The 22,404-nt window shown below is 46.3% G+C and overlaps 2 protein-coding genes across 2 annotated transcripts in view; both read left to right on the forward strand.

The window, feature by feature from the left end:
- Positions 1–1,786: 1,786 nt before the first annotated feature.
- On the forward strand, positions 1,787–8,746 carry stard15 (StAR-related lipid transfer (START) domain containing 15; the record flags this gene model as incomplete). Its single annotated transcript, XM_084549587.1, has 6 exons — positions 1,787–1,933; positions 7,449–7,596; positions 7,713–7,816; positions 8,091–8,208; positions 8,294–8,346; positions 8,440–8,746. 6 exons carry the CDS (start codon positions 1,787–1,789, stop codon positions 8,650–8,652), a joined length of 783 nt encoding a protein of 260 aa, XP_084405713.1. The 3' UTR covers positions 8,653–8,746.
- Positions 8,747–10,815: 2,069 nt separating this feature from the next.
- Positions 10,816–22,404, forward strand: part of arap3 (ArfGAP with RhoGAP domain, ankyrin repeat and PH domain 3) — a 29,710-nt gene continuing 18,121 nt past the window's right edge. Inside the window, exons 1-7 of the mRNA XM_084549999.1 lie at positions 10,816–10,899; positions 17,299–17,455; positions 18,584–19,450; positions 19,537–19,577; positions 19,842–19,924; positions 20,001–20,062; positions 21,737–21,976. Of these exons, the coding sequence (XP_084406125.1) occupies positions 17,382–17,455; positions 18,584–19,450; positions 19,537–19,577; positions 19,842–19,924; positions 20,001–20,062; positions 21,737–21,976 (1,367 nt within the window). The 5' untranslated portion in view covers positions 10,816–10,899; positions 17,299–17,381. The remainder of the gene's footprint in view (positions 10,900–17,298; positions 17,456–18,583; positions 19,451–19,536; positions 19,578–19,841; positions 19,925–20,000; positions 20,063–21,736; positions 21,977–22,404) is intronic.

Here is a 22,404-nt window from a genome sequence, read left to right on the forward strand (position 1 = left end):
CTCCACCCCTAATCCTCCTGACTACACCCCCTCACCCGTCAGTCAACACAAAAAAATAAACTGAACTAAACTTATTGTAAGTACCAGGATGTAAACATGATTTAACATGAAGCTCTATGGGACTGACTGTAGGAGCCTCTAGTGGACGACAGAGGAAGTGCATGTTAAGACACATCACATGACCTCCACTCTGGCACAGAGTTGCTTTGTTCACAGGTCAGAGGTCAGAGGTCAGGTCTCACCCTGATGTCAGGACATCACCACAGACACACACACTCCTGTTTCTATCTCTGTGAGGACCTAACACTGACATGATGCATTCACCTGCTTCATCACTGTGACCCATGATAATGTCCTCTCATAAACAAAATGTCCTCTCAGAGACAACACAGAGACAACAGAGACAACATGTCCTCTCAGAGACAACACAGAGACAACACAGAGACAACTCAGAGACACACAGAGACACCAAGTTAAGCTCTCCCCAGGACCCAGCTCCCAGTCTGGGCTCTACTGTATAGCATGTTAATAGCTGTGTGAGTGCCCTCCTCCCCCCCCTCCTCCCCTCCTCCCCTCCTCAGGTTCTGGTTCAAGTTTTGGTCCGTGTTCAAATTCAGGTTCAGCTTCAGGTTCTGGTTCTGGTTCTGTAAAGACTGTCGATTATTGATGTTATGCTAGAAATAACTGAAAGTCAACAAGAACAAACACAGACGTGTTGACAGCTCCCCCTGCTGGAGACACATGGAGGACACCTAAAACCTAATTTTCCTCCTCCTCCTCTTCCTCTTCCTCCTTCTCTTCCTCCTCCTCAGTGACCTGATGGAAATTAACACCTGATCTGTTTGTCTCAGTACTCTTAGCTCCGCCCACTGCTCTACCTGAACAACAGGTATCAGTTCCTAGCGCTTTCAGGGTCTGTTGGAAATCACACAGTCAGACAGATTCAGGGTTTCAGAGAGTTAATGTGTACCACAGCACCTGAAAGCCTCACCCTGCAGAGACAAGGTGTGATCAGAGATGTTCTATTGTGAAGAAGAGTCACTGTTAATCCTACAGACTGTATATAAATATGGACAAGTGTCTTCAAACTGACTCTGTTTTTCCCGGGGATGCGGGCGGCACCATCTTGTGAGTTTGGAGCCAGAGTCTGATCAGTACGGTCTGAGGGTGGAGCCACGTGGAGCCACGTTATCGATGCCTCACCCACACTTCCTCCAGACTCCGCTACGCTCTGTTCAACCTCCACCGCTTACAAGAAATGTGGGATTATACACTGGTCGTATTTATTTGATTCTTTTTTCTAACTCTTACAGGATGTTCTTCACAGAGCTGTTGCTATGACAACTGGTAGTCATCATGATGTCACATCCTGTAAAACAAAACTTATCAGAAAAATGGACACTTGAGTATGAATCAGAATTATATTAACAACCTGATGACAAAACAAATGACTTGACGTGTACTTGTGTTGTCGTCCTAGTGTTTTAGGTTGGAGCTGTTCTGTCCTCCACCTTTGTATCGATGGATAGATCATAGAAGAATGGAACCAGTCAAACATGAATTAGAGTTAAAGGAGCCTAAGATTTAGACGGACTACAACTCCCAGGATGCACTCCACTGACAGTCAGCCAATCACAGCCCTCATCGGTCTGCAGGTGTGTTTATCTGGTCAGAGAGAGAGCTCTTCTCATTGTGTCCTATCTGTGCAGTGATGGAGGTGGATAAAAGCAGCGACACCTGTGGCCCCGGCTCAGAGCCAGCGGTCCCGGGGAGGAACGGTAGAGACATGCCGGTGCAGATCCCGGACGACTCGGACTTCAGTTCGTTCAGAGACCAGTGTCTGAGTCCGGACGGATGGACGAGCCGCTACAACAAGGGCGGGGTGACGGTGTGGTGCCGCGAGGGCGAGAGCCAGACGGTCCAGAAGCTCAAGGTTAGAATGAGGAGGATTTTATTACCACACAACTTTAAATGTGACAACCGCAGTAATCTGATTGCTCTAGTAACTTCACTGTAAGTACTTTAGAAACTTTACTCTGAGAACTGCAGTAACTTTGAATACTTTACCAACGCTACTCTGAGTACTATAATAAGTCTGTAACTATACTTTGAGTATTTTAGTTACTTTATTCTGAATGCTGTAATAACTCTGTAACTTTACTCTGAGTACTTTAGTTTCTCTGTAACTGTACTCTTAGTACTGTAATAACTCTGTAACTGTACTCTGAGTACTTTAGTTTCTCTGTAACTGTACTCTTAGTACTGTAATAACTCTGTAACTGTACTCTGATTTATTTAGTAGCTGAAACACTACTCTGAATACTGTAGTAACTGTACTCCGATCACTGTAGCAATCCTATAAGTGTACTCTTATTACCATGCACGTCTTCCTCCTTCTGTTTGAAAGTGAAGCCAATGTGTCAGAACTGGGGGCAGCCATCTTGTTCTGGTGGTGGACCCGTTGCAGTCGCTGTAAAGACGGATCTCCACGTCCTCCCGTTGGTCATAGTGAAGCTAGAACTCTGAGTTGCTGCCACCTTGAGAGCTTACGCTGCGTTATCAATGCCCTGCACCTTCCTCCAATAACTCAGTAGCTTTCACACAGAGAAACATTTATATAGATGTTGTCACGGCAACTGTCAACCATCATGACATCACTTTCTGTTTCTCTTGTGTCAAATAACTTGAATATAGATCAGCATTGTATTAACTATCTAAAATGTATGTAACATGTACTTTAGTCCCGCCCACTTAAATTGAGGGAGCGGGGCTTATGACCTATACCACGACCATCTACTGGGGGAGCTCCACATGGTTTGGCTTCACTGTAGAGGATCTGTCATGGCATCCACTGGTGCTACAGACTATGGTACAGTACACAGACTCACAACAACAACAATAGCCTCACAACAACAATAGACTCACAACAACAACAGACTCACAACAACAACAATAGCCTCACAACAACAATAGACTCACAACAACAACAATAGCCTCACAACAACAATAGACTCACAACAACAACAGACTCACAACAACGACAATAGCCTCACAACAACAATAGACTCACAACAACAATAGCCTCACAACAACAATAGACTCACAACAACAATAGACTCACAACAACAACAGACTCACAACAACAACAATAGCCTCACAACAACAATAGCCTCACAACAACAGACTCACAACAACAACAATAGCCTCACAACAACAATAGACTCACAACAACAATAGCCTCACAACAACAATAGACTCACAACAACAATAGACTCACAACAACAACAGACTCACAACAACAACAATAGCCTCACAACAACAATAGCCTCACAACAACAGACTCACAACAACAACAATAGCCTCACAACAACAATAGACTCACAACAACAATAGTCTCACAACAACAATAGACTCACAACAACAATAGACTCACAACAACAACAATAGACTCACAACAACAATAGCCTCACAACAACAATAGACTCACAACAGCAACAATAGCCTCACAACAACAACAATAGACTCACAACAACAATAGCCTCACAACAACAATAGCCGCACAACAGCAACAATAGCCTCACAACAACAACAACAGACTCACAACAACAATAGACTCACAACAGCAACAATAGCCTCACAACAACAACAATAGCCTCACAACAGCAACAATAGCCTCACAACAACAATAGACCCACAACAGCAACAATAGCCTCACAACAGCAACAATAGCCTCACAACAGAAACAATAGCCTCACAGCAACAATAGCCTTACAACAACAATAGCCTCACAACAGCAACAATAGACTCACAACAACAATAGCCTCACAACAGCAACAATAGCCTCACAACAACAATAGACCCACAACAGCAACAATAGCCTCACAACAGCAACAATAGCCTCACAACAGAAACAATAGCCTCACAGCAACAATAGCCTTACAACAACAATAGCCTCACAACAACAACAATAGCCTCACAACAACAATAGACTCACAACAACAATAGCCTCACAACAACAATAGCCTCACAACAGCAACAATAGACTCACAACAACAATAGCCTCACAACAACAACAATAGCCTCACAACAACAACAGACTCACAACAACAGACTCACAGATTGGTGAGACGTGTTTCCACATCCTGAATGTGTCCAGGAAGCATGGCTGTCAAGTGTTTAGCTAACAGCCTAACTGTATCAGTCAGGTCACATGGCAGGAAGTCTGTGTGGACAGATGGGAGGAGGTGATGGACAGGAGTGAGGTACTGGTGAAGAGGACGGCTTTAATAATTCAGAAAGTCTTTCTGGAGCAGTGAGGCGCTTCTTCTGACTCATGAATGATTGAGGTCAGACTGAGGCCGGAGACGACATAATTCTCAGGGTTAGCTTCTGATCAGATAGCTTCGCACAAAGACAGGAAACAAGGGGAACTGTTAGCCTAGCTTAGCATATAGATTTGAAACCATGTGAACTTTTATCTTAGGTTGGCATAAAGACTGGAACCAAGGGAAACTGTTAGTCTAGCTTCACACAAAGACCAAAAACAAAGGGAATTGTTAGCATAGGATAGCACATATCCTGGACACAAGGGGAACTGTTAGCATAGCTTAGCACAGAGACTGGAAACAAGGGGAACTGTTAGCATAGCTTAGCACAGAGACTTGAAACAAGGGGAACTGTTAGCATAGCTTTATTTCTTACAATTGCTTAAATATATTGAATATTGGTCAACTGTTGCCATGGCATCATGGAACGGTCCAACGGTCAAATCTTTCTCTCAGAACCAAACTGAACCAACTACATTTAGTAAAATGTTTAGTATGAAGTTTATACAGTGACGTTAAACGAGACAGAGACAGACTGAGACTAAGACAGACTGAGACAGAGACAGATGGAGACAGATTGAGACAGAGACAGGTTGAGACAGAGACAGATGGAGGCTAAGACAGACTGAGACAGGGACAGACTGAACCTGAGACAGACAAAGACAGACAGTGAGATTGAGACAGACTGAGACTGACACTGACACTCAGAGACAGACTGAGACAAAAGAAGAGAAGGACATGAATGATTAACGTTGCGGCCGAGTCGTGCTGATTGAGTTACATGGAGCGTCAGGTGACAGCAGTGGAAAAACATGACATCCTACAGTAAGGACGTCTCGCATGACGTCCACCTCTGATAGGGACAGGAGGAATGACTATATGGAGTCCCTGTCACTTCATTAGGTACACCAGTGACAACATGTGAAGGTTATTCACCATTAGTTTCTCATAAAACATGTCAGTACTATTGAACTGACATGTGTTGCTAATATTGTGTAGTCAGTGGGCTAGGCTAAATAACAGAAACACTTTAGTGTTTAATTCAGTCCAGTTTAACAGAACCACAAACTCCTACATCAGCTCAACATTATTTAGATTAGAATCACTTCACCTAATGAACTGAGACATCTGATGGACGAGACAAAATGACACATCTGTGGTGGACAGGGAGCAGAGGTTGCGCTAGACTTTTTTGTTGTCTGTCATTTTGACTGACAGGATCATAAATATCCGTCATAATCCATTTTTACTCGTCACTTTAATTTTTTAAGAGGATAATAATGACATATTCAGTAGCATTTAATTTTCATCCATTTTTAATTAATATTCATAATATTCAATATTCATTAAAAAAAAACTGTTTGGGTTGCCGACACGTCTTGTCCGTACTCGGACCAGGACGGCTAGCGCTAACAGCTCTGGTGGTTTCTGTGCTCACTACAACATGCTTTGCATTTAGATGGCACCGTAAGGTTGAAGTGCTTCGGTGGTATGCTAACTCTTTTTTTTTTTGCAAAATTTGCACAAAACTCCGCTTTATCAAGGCTCCCATCAGGTAGGTTTTAAATAAAATCCATCAGTCCTAGCAACATGCTTTCATCCGATTCCTCCATCTGATTCCTCCGTTAGCCGAGCTCTGACGTGTGCATCACTGTAATCGGTGTACCACGATGTTTGGAATGCAAACTGCAATTAGAGACGAGAGCCAATTAATAACGTCACTCGCCCCCTCGGTCAGGGGTGTGAATTGCAATCTGTCAAAATGACGGACGACCTTCAGATTTAAAGTTTTAAAAAAACCGTCAGTGACAGAAAATATTCGGTTAACGCGACCCCTGACATGGAGACATCCAATGTGGACGGGGAGACATCCGGTAGACCAGTGGTTCCCAAAGTGGGGGGCCATTGCAGGGGGGGCGCAGGGCACAGATGGAATTAGAGGGTGACAATTTTTCGGGACTCCCTAGGGTCATGGTATTCCCGCGGGAGTCCCACGGTATGGGAGTCAATTTCCCTGTTGGTAACGTGATAGGGACGGGTTAGAGTAAATAATCAACGGGAGCGGGACGGAGCTGGAGATTAAATTAAAAAATGACGCTGCAATGCGGTGAGTGCGCTCAACTTTAGACAACAACATAGGGAGTGGGATGGGATTTGGGAGTCTTTCTCTCGGGATTTTGAGGGACAGGATTTCTTTGGGGGCGGGCTCCCACGCAAATGCAAACCTGTTACACTGAACATAATTACACAGTAAAGTTTACTTTTATTTGTTCAAAAAAGTTGAGGTTTGTATTAATTACAATGTGTGAAATAAACTACAATGGAGTCTGAAAACAAAATATTTGTATGTGCGTCCTGCGGTAGACAGGGACACATCTCTGTTGGAGTGACTCACTGTGAACAGGGAGATCTGGTGGACAGAGAGACATCTGTTAGACAAGTGGGCATCTCAGGTGGACAGGGAGACATATCTGGTGGATTGACCCAAGAAACATTTAATGATTTACTAAAGAAGGAAGAGAAAGAGTTGTAGAGGTCAGGAGGTGAAATAAATATAAAACAATGAGGACAAGATATATATGAAGAGGTAGATCCAGGGAAGAACAGATGAACAGATGAATGACCAAATGAATGGACAAATACCTGACGACAGACGACTTGACAAAAGACTGGGTCAAAGACAGGACTTTAATACCAAACACAAAAAACAGGGAATAAAACTGTTCATGGAAAGAAAGGAAGAGATTCATAGAGTTCAGGAGGTCGGCCCGGAGGCAGAGCCGATGAAAAGGCAGAGCAGAAAACGAACAGTCAGGTTATGACCTGACCCTAAAGCGAAGAGGCTCGGGAGGTTTGGTTGGAGGCTGGCGGCAGGGATCTCCTAAGGATGTAGATAGGGAGGACCCTGAAGCTGTTGGAGGTGGAAAGACATCAGAGACGTGGGCAGATTCGTCCTCGGGATCTGAAACTGGAGCAAAAACTATGACACCTGGAGCAGGAGCTGTCGCAGAGGCGACTGCAGAATCTGTTTGTCTCAGTTCGTCTCCATGTGTCTCAGCTTGTCTGACATTGTCTCTGTCTCTGTTTGCCTCCGTCTCAGTTTGTCTTCTCTGTGTGTCTCAGATGAGGATAGTGTGTAAAGACGTGACTGCAGAGACACTGTATGACGTCCTTCATGACACCAGCTACCGCAGGAAGTGGGACACCAACATGATTGACACGTACGACATCGGCCGTCTGACGGTCAATGCAGACGTTGGCTACTACTCCTGTGAGTTTGACTCAGAGAACGTCACAGATCACTTCCTGATGTCCTTACGTCCCTGAACCAGGACACAGTCCGTCCTAACTAAAGAGATGGATCATGTTCTTGTTGTCTGTCTAAAGGGAAATGTCCCAGTCCCCTGAAGAACAGAGACTTTGTGACCATGAGATCGTGGCTTCCGCTCGGCAATGACTACCTGATCATCAACTACTCGGTCAAACACCCGGTCAGCGTCTCTGTCTCTGTCCTTGTCTCTGTCTCTTATTTAATCAACTTGTAGTATACCAGCTCATTTCATTGAACATCCATCTGTCTCTTTAGAGACATGAAAGACTTCCTGTCTCTGTCACATCGTTCCCTTTAGAGATGGAAGGACTTCCTGTCTCTGTCCCTGTCTCTGTTACATCTGTCCCTTTAGAGACATTGAATACTTCCTGTCTCTGTCCCTATCTCTGTCACACCTGTCCCTTTAGAGACTTCCTGTCTCTGTGTCTTTGCAGCAACACCCTCCAAAGAAGGACTACGTCCGAGCCGTGTCTCTGCTGACCGGGTACCTGATCCAGTCCAATGGAGACACCAGCTCCACCCTGTACTACCTGACCCAGGTGGATCCCAGAGGTGAGACTATATGTCCTCAATATAAACAAAATTTATTGTCCTCTCAGAGATAGGTGAGACAGTCTGTCCTTTGTCGTCCCTGCAGGTTCTCTCCCAAAATGGGTTGTGAACCGAGCATCTCAGTTTGTGGCTCCAAAGGTAAACCAGTTTCCCTGGTCAGTCTTCAGGTAGCGTCTTTTTGTCCCATTAAATGTGTCCTCTTTGTCTCCGTCTCTGCATTTGTCCTCTCAGGCCATGAGGAAGATCTACAAGGCATCTCTGAAGTACCCAGAGTGGAAGAGGAAACACAACCCGAGCCTGAAGCCGTGGATGTTCCCAGAACAGAACACGTTGCCGAGCATCAGCGCCTCGGAGCTGACGCTGCAACGGGCCGACTCCCTGGAGAACATCGACGAGAGCGCCGCCAATGAGGACAAGAACCAGAGCGAGGACGACGAGACATAGGGGGATGCCACCAGCGAGGACAAGAGCCAGAGCGAGGACGATGAGACATAGGGGGATGCTGCCAATGAGGAGAAGAACCAGAGCGAGGACAATAAGACAAAGCAGGACAATGAGACGTGGGGGAGACACCGCCAGTGAAGACAGGAACCAGAGTAAAGATGACGAGACATAGGGGGACAACGAGACATAGGGGGATGACAAGACATGGGGGAGGGGGGGAGACTTTGAGGGCCACGGCGAGACATAGGTGGATGCCACCAGTGAGGACAGGAACCAGAGCGAGGACGACTAGAAATAGGGGGATGATGAAGAGACATAAAAAAGACCAGACGACGGGGGAGGAAGATGAGACATGGGGGGGGGGCATAAATAGGGTGAGACCTAAGGGGATGAAGACGAGACATAGAGGATGATGAGACATAGAGGGACGACAAAACATAGAGGACGACGAGACATAAAAAGATGAAGAGACAAAGCGGGGCGGACAGCTGCAGCTCTGTCACAATACGTCTTCTGGAAACGGGCAGAGATGTTTTTCCTATACCTGTCTCCACATGTCTCCACCTGTCTCCAGATGTCTCCAGATATCACCAGATGTCTCCACCTCTCTGCACCTGTCTCCAGATATCACCAGATGTCTCCACCTGTCTCCAGATGTCTTTGATCAGATCTCAGTGGAGCTCCATGTTAGAATCAGGATTTTCTCAAAAAGACAAAGAACAACTGATGTTGATTAATTAGTTGATTAATTAGTTTCTTCTGTTTTCTTTTCATTCTCTCTGTTGGTCTGATGAATAAAAAATAACTGTATTGATTCGTTGGCTAATAATTAATTAACTGATTCATTGGTTAATTGATTCATCAACTCCTTGATTTCAAGCTGTGGTTTGTGTTTCTATTGTTATTGATGATGTTGAAATAAAACTGAATTGAATGAACTGATAATTGACACTGATCTATGTCTTCTTCTTCTTCTTCTGTGGTTTAACAGCACTGACTGGAGGATTAGCTCCACCTGCTGTTCATGTGTTGCTTTCAGCTGTGAACCACATCATCAATGAATCAACAATGTGAACCACGCTGTTGATTCATTGATCACCATCGTCCTGTGGAGATGAAGTGTCCCCAGCCTCATGGTGGTGCTGTAGTTGTGTCCTCAGAGACATCCAGAGTTTGTCCTGTGAGACAAATGTTGTTCCTGTGGAGGGAAACTTCATGAGCAACTGCATCCTCCTGGAAGGCTGAAGAATGTGGAGCTCTATTGTCTCAGACTCTTCCTGTTTCCTGTCTGCTGCAGAGACAGGACGCAGTGTCCACCAGGACTTCCTGTTACTGACCCCCTCCCTGGCCATTAAGTTCACTACTGAATAAATAAAGCCTAGTTCATTCGGTATAGTGGAGTGGTTCTAATCTAAATAATATTGAGTTGATGATGATAGCGCTGTTTGTGGTGCTGTCAGTAGTTCTACAAAATGAAAACCCAGTTCATTCATTCATTCATTCATCTTCTATAGCCGCTTATTCCTGTGAAGGGTCGCGGGGTCTGCTGGAGCCTATCCCAGCTGTCACTGGTCTAGAGGCGGGGTCCACCCTGGACAGGTCTCCAGTCCATCAGTTGATTCAACAACATTATTTTTTTTTTTTGTTAATTTAACTATTTTTTATTTATGTCACTTAGATCAGATGTAGAAACAAATGAACATTTACTTGACGTCAGATTTATTATATAACATATGTCGAGAAAAGATTTAATTGTTTGCCAGAGGAAATGTAGTTATAATAATAATTATAATACATTTTATTTATAGGCGCCTTTCAAAGCACCCAAGGTCACCGTACAAGTTAAACAGTTGTTCCTACGTTTTATAAATTTCATAAATGTAATATAGTTCTCGTGATAACTTTATTATATTAATAATACATTTAAATAGTAGATTTTCTGTGTTTTGACAGATTTGATTCTTGATTGTCAGACCTTTATTTTGGTGGGCGTGGTCAGACCGGAAGCAGTACTTGCTCCTGTTACTGAGCTTTATTGTGAAACCAACCGGAAGTGCGGCAGTAGTTCTTCAGTGTAACTTGTTGCTCTCAGAGTTCCTCCCATATCTCCCGGTGAGACGAGCAGCCGCTGCGGACGTTACCGTCTGATTTACTCGCACGGACACCGCCGTACCCTCCGAGACCCGAACGGAGCCGAACAGACCCGAACGTATCCGAGCTCAGAGCAAGAACCGGACCGGACCAGAGGTGAGACACTTTAAATCTGCTTCCCTCAATGTTAGAGCCGAGCCCTGGAGTCCATGCTGCAGACACTCCGGTCCTGTCCCCAGTCTCTGTCTCTGTCTCTGGGCCCAGGGGACAAGTCTCTGACAGCACTGGAGCAAGGATGCAGTAAAATAAAAGAACAGAATTAAAAGTTTATTTGTCCATCAGGAAGTTCAGTAAAAGATGAGAACAACAGACAGAGACAGAACTCAGAGACACAGGACTCAGAGAGACAGAACTCAGAGACACAGGACTCAGAGACAGGAGTCAGAGAGAGAGGACTCAGAGAGACAGGAGTCAGAGACAGGAGTCAGAGAGACAGAACTCAGAGAGAGGACTCAGAGAGAGGACTCAGAGAGACAGGAGTCAGAGAGACAGGAGTCAGAGAGACAGAACTCAGAGACAGGACTCAGAGAGACAGACCTCAGAGAGACAGGAGTCAGAGACAGGAGTCAGAGAGACAGGACTCAGAGAGACAGAACTCAGAGAGAGGACTCAGAGAGAGGACTCAGAGAGACAGAACTCAGAGAGAGGACTCAGAGAGAGGACTCAGAGAGACAGGACTCAGAGAGACAGGACTCAGAGACAGGACTCAGAGAGACAGACCTCAGAGAGACAGGAGTCAGAGACAGGAGTCAGAGAGACAGGACTCAGAGAGACAGAACTCAGAGACACAGGACTCAGAGACAGGACTCAGAGAGACAGAACTCAGAGAGAGGACTCAGAGAGACAGGAGTCAGAGAGACAGAACTCAGAGACACATGACTCAGAGACAGGACTCAGAGAGACAGACCTCAGAGAGACAGGACTCAGAGAGACAGGACTCAGAGAGACAGAACTCAGAGACACAGGACTCAGAGACAGGACTCAGAGAGACAGAACTCAGAGAGAGGACTCAGAGAGACAGGAGTCAGAGAGACAGGAGTCAGAGAGACAGAACTCAGAGAGAGGACTCAGAGAGAGAGGACTCAGACAGGCAGGAGTCAGAGACAGGAGTCAGAGAGACAGAACTCAGAGAGAGGACTCAGAGAGAGGACTCAGAGAGACAGGAGTCAGAGAGACAGGAGTCAGAGAGACAGAACTCAGAGACAGGACTCAGAGAGACAGACCTCAGAGAGACAGGAGTCAGAGACAGGAGTCAGAGAGACAGGACTCAGAGAGACAGAACTCAGAGAGAGGACTCAGAGAGAGGACTCAGAGAGACAGAACTCAGAGAGAGGACTCAGAGAGAGGACTCAGAGAGACAGGACTCAGAGAGACAGGACTCAGAGACAGGACTCAGAGAGACAGACCTCAGAGAGACAGGAGTCAGAGACAGGAGTCAGAGAGACAGGACTCAGAGAGACAGAACTCAGAGACACAGGACTCAGAGACAGGACTCAGAGAGACAGAACTCAGAGAGAGGACTCAGAGAGACAGGAGTCAGAGAGACAGAACTCAGAGACACATGACTCAGAGACAGGACTCAGAGAGACAGACCTCAGAGAGACAGGACTCAGAGAGACAGGACTCAGAGAGACAGAACTCAGAGACACAGGACTCAGAGACAGGACTCAGAGAGACAGAACTCAGAGAGAGGACTCAGAGAGACAGGAGTCAGAGAGACAGGAGTCAGAGAGACAGAACTCAGAGAGAGGACTCAGAGAGACAGGAGTCAGAGAGACAGGAGTCAGAGAGACAGAACTCAGAGACAGGACTCAGAGAGACAGACCTCAGAGAGACAGGAGTCAGAGAGACAGAACTCAGAGAGAGGACTCAGAGAGACAGGAGTCAGAGAGACAGAACTCAGAGAGAGGACTCAGAGAGACAGGAATCAGAGAGAGAGGACTCAGAGAGACAGAACTCAGAGAGAGGACTCAGAGAGAGGACTCAGAGACAGGAGTCAGAGAGAGAGGACTCAGAGAGACAGAACTCAGAGAGAGGACTCAGAGAGACAGAATTCAGAGAGAGGACTCAGAGAGAGGACTCAGAGAGACAGAACTCAGAGAGAGGAGTCAGAGACAGGAATCAGACAGACAGGACTCAGAGACACAGGACTCAGAGAGACAGAACTCAGAGACACAGGACTCAGAGACAGGACTCAGAGAGACAGACCTCAGAGAGACAGGACTCAGAGACAGGACTCAGAGACAGGAGTCAGAGAGACAGAACTCAGAGAGACAGGACTCAGAGACAGGAGTCAGAGAGACAGAACTCAGAGAGAGGACTCAGAGAGAGGAGTCAGAGAGACAGGAGTCAGAGAGACAGAACTCAGAGAGAGGACTCAGAGAGAGGACTCAGAGAGAGGAGTCAGAGAGAGAGGACTCAGAGAGACAGGACTCAGAGAGAGGACTCAGAGACAGGAGTCAGAGAGACAGGAGTCAGAGAGACAGAACTCAGAGAGAGGACTCAGAGAGACAGGAGTCAGAGAGACAGGAGTCAGAGAGTGATGTCAGAGTGATGTCAGTGATGTCAGAGTGATGTCAGACATGTCAGAGTGATGTCAGAGTGATGTCAGAGTGATGTCAGAGTGATGTTAGTGATGTTAGAGATGTCAGTGATGTCAGACATGTCAGAGTGATGTCAGAGTGATGTCAGAGTGATGTTAGTGATGTCAGTGATGTCAGACATGTCAGAGTGATGTCAGAGTGATGTCAGAGTTCCCAGTGAGCCTCAGTGAGTGGTTCCAGTTCCAGCTCAGGAACAAAGACCTTCTGTTGGATACAATAGAGGCTCAGTGTCGCCCACCGTTTGAGTTGAGCCTCAATGTTCATGTTGACTTTAGATTCTTGTGAGGACCTGCAGCCATTAGAGAACTACTTCCTGTTATCTGCTGGTTCTGTAGGAAGAGATGGAAGGAATGTGACGAGGAGGAAAGGGTGTGTTTGGTGTTCAGGGAGAGTCTGAATGAAGACTCTGTCTAAGCCTCTGAACACATCGCCTTCAGCCCTACGACTGTGTCTCAGTCTAACCTGGTCATAGTTAACCTGGCTTCATGTGGCTTTAACGCCTGTTCGACGTCACCATGGGAACCCTGAAGAGAGACGCTGTTTCCTCTGCTGCAGCTTGAAGGACAGCTGTATCCTGTGTTTGTTCTGCTGCACATCCACTGACTACAGCAGGACAAGAGGGGGAGGGAGAGGGAGGGAGAAGGGGGAGTCACACTTTGGGATGTTTTTGTTTCACCAGAGAAAACACAAGAAACTGAAAGGAGTGTCATTGCTATGGGGTGGGGGTGCCTGGTCTGGTCTAGGTGGGGGTGCCTGGTCTGGTCCTAGGTGGGTGCTACATGTCTAGCTAACATCCACACCAATGAATGCCAGGTCCAGAAGTTTCCCAGCAGAACATTGAACTGTCACAAGATGGTTTAAATGTTATTGACTTCTCTAGGTCTCTCCATATATAGATATATGCCTATCTATAGACACAGTAGCGTCTATATAAAGTATAGGTGTCCTTAAATTGCCCCCCGGGGACAAATAAAGTTTTCTGAATCTGAATATAAGTACCTTTAACATTGAGTGTCAGCATATCTGGGTCCTGATCTGATTTAGTCTAATTATAAATATATTTTTTGTGAATGACTGATAATGACTTTTGTCATTGTGATGTTTTTTCTACAATAAGTTCAATAAATCTCAGCTCTTATCACAGAACCCCTTCAAACAAAGCTAACAAACTTAAATATCTTTATACTCAGACTAAATCACATTTCTACATCTCTACTTCGAGACATGTTTAGTGACGTTCATAAGTAATACTAAATAAATACTAAATCTGGTCCTGACACTGACCAGGACATCCCCAAACAAAATTAGACTTGTTCCTGTTCCAGTTCAAATGTTGTTCCCTGTCAGGATCTGTTAACTGTCACGTTACTGAGCAGGTCAGAGGTCAGAGATACAGACTGACTGAAGGTAGTTGATCATGGAGCATCCTGTCTTTTTTGGTTTTCAGGCGTTCTGACTCTTCTTTAGTGTATAGACCCAACATGAGAATAATGATCAGCTGATTTGGAGTTTGATAGAAAATGAATTGATGAGTGTTTGTACGTTCCCCAAGTGTTTAGACACATCTGGGACGTCATGAGATGCTTTGAACCACGTTGATGTCCAGTTTGTGAAAATGCGTTGGTGATGGATTGTGTTGTTTGTAAATTGTAGGAAGTAAGGTGAGTGTAGATGCTGTAGATGCTGGACAACAAGATGTTCACTGAGATCTGTGGAAAAAAACACAGCTTGAGTCACGTCTGAAGGAATGTGATCAGAACATAGAGGAGATCAAAGCACATGGACAAGGAGAAGCTACATCCAGGCCCTCAAGCGCTCAGGCCCTCAGGCACTCAGTTCTAGCCTCAGATCTAGCTCCAGACCCAGCCTTAGGCCCTCAGGCCATCAAGCCCAGCCTAAGGTTCAGCTTCAGGCCCTCAGGCACTCAGTTCCAGCCTCAGATCTAGCTCCAGACCCAGCCTTAGGCCCTCAGGCCATCAAGCCCAGCCTCAGGTTCAGCTTCAGGCCCTCAGCTCCAGCCTCAGCTCCAGCCTCAGCTCCAGCTTCAGATCTAGCTTCAGGCCCTCAGGCCCTCAGGCCATCAGGCCATCAAGCCCAGCCTCAGGTTCAGCTTCAGGCCCTCAGCTCCAGCCTCAGCTCCAGCCTCAGCTCCAGCTTCAGATCTAGCTTCAGGCCCTCAGGCCCTCAGGCCATCAAGCCCAGCCTCAGGTTCAGCTTCAGGCCCTCAGCTCCTGCCTCAGGCTCTCAGCTCCAGCCCACAGGCCCTCAGGCCCTCGAGCCCAGTCTGAGGTTCAACTTCTGGCCCTCAGCTCCAGCCTCAGCTCCAGCCTCAGGTCTAGCTCCAGGCCTAGCCTCAGGCCAAACCTCAGGCCCTCAGGCCCTCGAGCCCAGTCTGAGGTTCAACTCCTGGCCCTCAGCTCCAGCCTCAGCTCCAGCCTCAGCTCCAGCCTCAGCTCCAGCCTCAGCTCCAGCCTCAGGCCCAGCCCCATCTGGGCCAGATCAGAGCTCAGGCCTCTAAACTCATCTCCCAGCTGCTTTGGCCTGTAGTGTTTAAAAGTGGAAGTCGGATGGGAGGGTCCATATCCTCCTGCAGCCTTTCCTTTCCACCACCTTCCTGCCACTGGTTTCTGGCATGTGGCTCTGTTTCTCAGATTAGACTTTCTTGCTTCTGCCAGTCCACTTTTTCTGAGGCTAATCACTCGAGGACACTTCCTCCAGCAGCTGCTCTTTAAAAATCCAGGGTTTTTGTTTGTTATGTTTTCATTTGAAGGGATTTGTTGAGTCACCACCTTACGAACGGTGACTTCCTCCTTTAAACTGAAGTCTCTTCACTGTTCTGATTCAGATGATCTGATCAGCTGATCCAGGATTTGACTGGAAAGAATAAATAATAATAATAATAATAATTATAATCTGTGGACGTCACCTTGATCAGCTGTAGAAACCTCCTTTGTCCAAGTTAATATTATTTCCATCATATATTTCCATCAGAGAAGTTGTTGTCATAGAAACCCTGTGATCTCACACCACTACAGTCTGGAGGAGGAAAAAGGTCGACAGGAGGAAGCTGCTCTGACTCACTTCCTCTTCGGCTTTTGTCTTCCTCCTGAACGCTGCTGACCGACCTCTGTGTGCGTTTTATTTTTACTCAGATTTTCTTTTCTTTGCTCATCGTCACTTTAACAGTCAACTGAGTCACAGCTCATGGGCAGGCAGGAGATACTTAGATACTCAGATGCTCACAGAGTCAGAGAGTCAGATACTCAGAGAGTCAGAGCAGTTTGAATCTCACTGATTCTGAGCGCAGTGTGAAACTGAACGATACTCGGGCGTTATCCAGCTGTTATCCTCTTCACGGTAACGTCACTGCCTCATCAGCTGATCCACATGTGGAGTGGCTCAAACGGACTCTGGCCTCATGATGCAGACACAGTGTAGTGACGCTCAGGGCTCATTGTAGAATTTTGGAGAAATCATTTTTAGATGTATTAGTGTGTGATCAGTGGACGCTGCTGGGGTTTAAAGGTTGGATGGAAACAATAAAACTGGCACACAATAAGTAGGTCGGTCATCAGATAATCAATAATCAGTAGATCAATACAAAGGTAAGAAGATGTCAACCTCCAGAGGTCAATAAGACTGATTTAATTTATCACTGGTCAGGGAGGTAATGGTTCAGAGCCTCCTGCTGGATGGAGGATGGATTACAGAAGGCTTGATTGGTTGGGTTGGATATTATCAGATTTGGGTTGTCAACATATAGTTGGACATTGTTGTCCTCATCTTCTGTGTCTTTCTGATTCTGAACGGTCGTCTCTACACCGTCTCTGCTGTAAGAACTGCTAGCGGCAGTGTTGTTTTAACTGTTGTGTTTTGTGTTTGTGTCTTGCAGATGGACAGCTGTCCCCTGTCCCTGCTGTAGGTCCGTTATGGCCACGGTGTTCTCTACAGGTGGAGGAGACAAAGCCGGACTCCATGTTGGTCATGATGTCCTCGCTGGATGGAAGCACGCCGGTTGAGACGCTTCTTTCAGCGATCCATCTGGAGAGGTCGGTACCAAACACGGTGGACAATATTGCCAATCCACATGATCCACAGAACCACAGGATCCACATGATCCACATGATCCACATGATCCACAGGAACAACAGGATCAACATGATCCACATCATCCACATGATCCACAGAACCACATGATCCACATCATCCACATGATCCACAGAACCACAGGATCCACAGGATCCACATGATCCACATGATCCACATGATCCACAGGAACAACAGAATCCACAGGATCCACATGATCCACATGATCCACAGAACCACATGATCCACATGATCCACATGATCCACAGAACCACATGATCCACATGATCCACATGATCCACATGATCCACAGAACCACATGATCTACATGATCCACATGATCCACATGATCCACAGGAACAACAGGATCAACATGATCCACATGATCCACATGATCCACAGAACCACATGATCTACATGATCCACATGATCCACAGAACCACATGATCCACATGATCCACAGGAACCACAGGAACCACAGAACCACATGATTCACAAAACAAATTTACTTTATACCCCATATCTGCTGAAGGTCACATTGTTCACTCCTCTCTTGCCTTTCCGCTAGGCCTCCCTTACAGAGATAACATGGCCTGAAGCATGAACGGAACTCAAAGCAGTAAAACAAAAAAGGCAAGCATACAAGTGTAATATAAATGTCAATGGCAACAACACGATTCACACAATCCACGCGATTCACATGTTACACATGATCCACGTGATCCAACAAGCCACATGGTCCACAGGAACCACATGATCCACATGATCCACAAGGTCCACATGATCCACAGGAACCACATGATCCACACAGGCTACATGATCCACATTAACCACAGGAAGCACATGATCCATATAAGCCACATGAAACACATCATCCACAGGAACCACATGATCCAAATGAAACACATGGTCCACAGGAACCACATGAACCAATCAGATCACAGCTACAAACCAACCAATGAGACCAGTTCCAGTTTGTTTGTAGCAGCAGCCTCCAGGATCATAGTGATGTTTTTACTGCAATTTCAGTTGGATGTTTAGTTTTGTCGTGGCCGTCATAGCGATGACGTACATTTCTGTTGTCTTTGCAGGTACCTAGACACCTTCCGTCGAGCTCGCCTCCTGTCGGCCAGAGACTTCACACACCTGGACCACGAGGCATTGGTCAGTCTGGGTATAACCGCCACTGGACACAGGAAGAGAATCCTACGATTGGTCAGTCACATCCAGAGGACAGACGGTCAAAGAGCTAATCAGAAGCCTGATCACCCACGTGACCGCTGTCAGTCAGTGACAGAGCGAGGTTGTGGCAGGTCACCCCGTCGGTCAGTGGGACCCGTTAACTTTGAGGCGTTCAGGAACAGTTCAGCTCCCAATCTGTCGGCCATGCTTACGAACTCTGACAGCAGAGCAATGGTGAAGCCGGTCCCAAAACCAAGAACCGTCTTCAACCGCCGCAGGACCACACCTGTCCACTTCTGTCCCCCGACAGACCCTGGAGTGCCCTCACCCAGGAGGCTTTCCCAGGACTCCATCTGCTTTAGTGTGCTGGAGGCTCTGACGTCAGGCGACCACAGCTCTGAGTCAGCCTCCCTCAGCAGGAGGCAGAGCCAGGCGGGGAGGACCAGGCCCAGTCGCAGCTTGTCCCTATCAGACGCCGCAGGGTCGGTGCCTCCTGTTCCCCCGAGGCTCAACCGTGGGATCCAGGGCTCTTCTTCTCCTGTCTGCTCAGCGCAGAACCAGGCTGCTTCCTGTCCAGGAAGTGTCAACAGCAGCAGGAACTCTGGACCCTCGGCTAGTCCCAGAGGAGGAGGGGTGGAGATGGTCTCCAATGAGATCTACTGGGGCACTTTGCCCAGCTCTACTGCTCCCGGTGGAGGGAGGAGTTCCTTCAGCCAGCAGTCAGGTCCTCAGACTCCCCCCAGACAAACCCAGGAGAGAAACCAGGAGAGGAACAGGTAGGTTCCTCTGAGGGCTAGGTTAGCAAAATGTGGCGCTCTCCTTTAATTCAGTTTTTGATTGACTGGCATGTTTGTGTTTCTAGTGGCAGCACTTTAAGTAACAACTCTTCAGGATCAGCCAGAGGTGAGTTCAGACGATATGATTTTAGCAGAAAAAGAAAAGTATTTAGATTCTTTGTTCAAGTTTGTTCTGGTTTGATTCTGACAGATTCTGATTCTTAGTTAAAAGTTAAAAGTGAAATAAATCAGAATGAATGAGCTTCCTCCATCTCTCTCAACCTTCAGTTGAGCCAGTTATTATTTGTTGGATGTGACTTCAAAATAAATGGGATACACCTTTAACTTTCTGGAAATATATAAATAAATCAGAATGAGTTGTGTCAAACAGCGTCGACAGACGACCCTGAGGAGGAGATCAGTCCGTACTGTGAGACAGTTTTCCAGACCAGGAGACCAACATTCACCAGTGAGGTAACTCTGATCCTCCATCGTGTGGTTCATCTTTAAGAGACTGTCACTGAGACCGTCACAAATCTTTATCCTGCAGAGTGAAAGAAGCCGACTGGAAGGAAGAGAGACGAGGAAGGAGGAGCCTTCAGACAATTATGGGTAATTCAATTCAATTTCAATTCAATTTTATTTATGTAGCGTCAATAACAATACAAATCGTCTCAAGACGCTTTATAAAAACCCGGCCTGAAACCCCCAGAGCAGCCTGAAGGCGACGGTGGCAGGAAAAACTCCCTTTTAACAGGAAGAAACCTTGAGCAGAACCCAGCTCATATGGAGGGACCCATCTGCCTAAGGCCAGCCGGGTACAGACAGAAGAAAGAGAGAAGAGAACAGCAAGATAAACATACATCTGTCATAGATACACATATCTGACTAAAGTGTACATGTGGAATCTGATGATACAAACTGATGATGTTACATGACAGTTTGAAAATGTAAGAGGAATCATAGGCAGGTTGGAGAATTGTTCATTCAGGTAGGAGTGGAGAACTGCAGGATTCCATGAAGACTGGGCAGGCTGATGAGACCACGACAACAGATGTAGTATAGAGCTCCACAGGAAACGCACAACTCCAGGCCAGAGATACTCACAAGAAGTGTCTCCATGAAGCTGAGACCAATGATCCGCGCTAGGGCTGGGCGATACGGCTGAAAAATGTATCACGATATCAGTGTTTCATATCAGTCGATATCGATAATTATTGATTCATTTTTTTAACCTGTTCTACGCAGACTTCTCAACTGTGCTGAACTGCATCCGTTATTTCTTTATATCGCTTTGATGTTTTGTCGTATGGCTCTGCAGCCGTGTTCCTCTTGATCAGAGGTTGCGCTCGACTTTTTCGTTGTCTGTCATTTTGACTGACAGGGTCATAAAAATCCCATCATAACCCATTTTTACCCGTCACTTTAATTTTTAAAAATGATAACAATCACATATTCAATAGCATTTAATTGTCATTCATTTTCAATTAATATTCAGTAGCGGTGGAAAAAAAGATTCGGCTCATATAACCGGTCATCAAAGACGACTCAAGAATCATGAATCTAGAGTCTATTTAACCGGCTCAGTTGAGTCCTATTCTCCTTTCACTCCACGCCGTTCTTTTTTTTTTTTTCTTTTGGTGTTATTGTTGATGCCACCAACCTGGCTTAGCTGGGCCGTGATAGGTCGAGAGGCTAAAGCCCTTCCTCTGCCTACATCCCCCAGAATGACTTGCAGTTCTGGCTCTGGGTTTTCTTCCTATTTTTCTCTAACGGAGTTCAAGTGAAATTATCGAACATTCTATCGAACGTATTTTCTATTGATATCGATCACGTGTCTATCACGATATATATCGTTATCGTTTTATCGCCCAGCCCTAATCCGCACACAGAGAAACCATCCTGGACCACTGGACACTGTACCATAACTAGCATAGCATAGCATAGCATAGCATAGCATGGCATATTAAAGGATAGCATAGCTACCATAGCTGTACATCTGCATGACAGTTTTAGTTTTTTATGATTTATTTGATCAGAAAACTGACTTGAATTTTGTCTCAGCTGAACTCATTCACTGTTCTGGAGTATAACATGTACCTGGATCTGGACCTGGATTCTGATCTAGATCTGTATCCATACGAGCATCTGGACTGGATTCTGATCTGGATCTGGATCTGGATCTGGATCTGGACCTGGATTCTGATCCAGATCTTGATCTAGACCTCGATCTGGATCCTCCTAGGGTGGTATTGATGTGGTTACAGTTCTTCTTTGAACCTGTAGGAGTCACAAGTTCTCCTGGACGAAGCGCTTGTCTCAGCCTCTTCACTCCGGGGACTCGCAGGGTTATAGCACCGTGGGAGAAGCTCCACCCCTCGCCAGCTTTCACTCCCTGCCCCCCCACACCTTCCTCTCAGAGGCTGATGAGGACCTGACAATCTCCCCCTACGCCAGCTACACCTCCCTGACTGAGAGAGCCCCACCCATCATCAGTGGCTGGCTGGACAAGCTGTCGCCACAGGGGTGAGTTTGATTTACTGCACTGGTTAGACCTGGGGTGTGTTTGATTTACACATCTGGTTAGACTTGGGGTGTGTTTGATTAACAACACTGGTTAGACTTGGGGTGTGTTTGATTTACACATCTGGTTAGACCTGGGGTGTGTTTGATTTACACATCTGGTTAGACCTGGGGTGTGTTTGATTAACACATCTGGTTAGACCTGGGGTGAGTTTGATTTACACATCTGGTTAGACCTGGGGTGTGTTTGATTAACACATCTGGTTAGACCTGGGGTGAGTTTGATTTACACATCTGGTTAGACCTGGGGTGTGTTTGATTAACAGATCTGGTTAGACCTGGGGTGTGTTTGATTTAGACATCTGGTTAGACCTGGGGTGTGTTTGATTAACAACACTGGTTAGACCTGGGGTGTGTTTGATTTACAGATC

This window comes from Chelon labrosus, assembly GCF_963514085.1.
Source record: "Chelon labrosus genome assembly, chromosome: 8".
Lineage (NCBI taxonomy): Eukaryota > Metazoa > Chordata > Actinopteri > Mugiliformes > Mugilidae > Chelon > Chelon labrosus.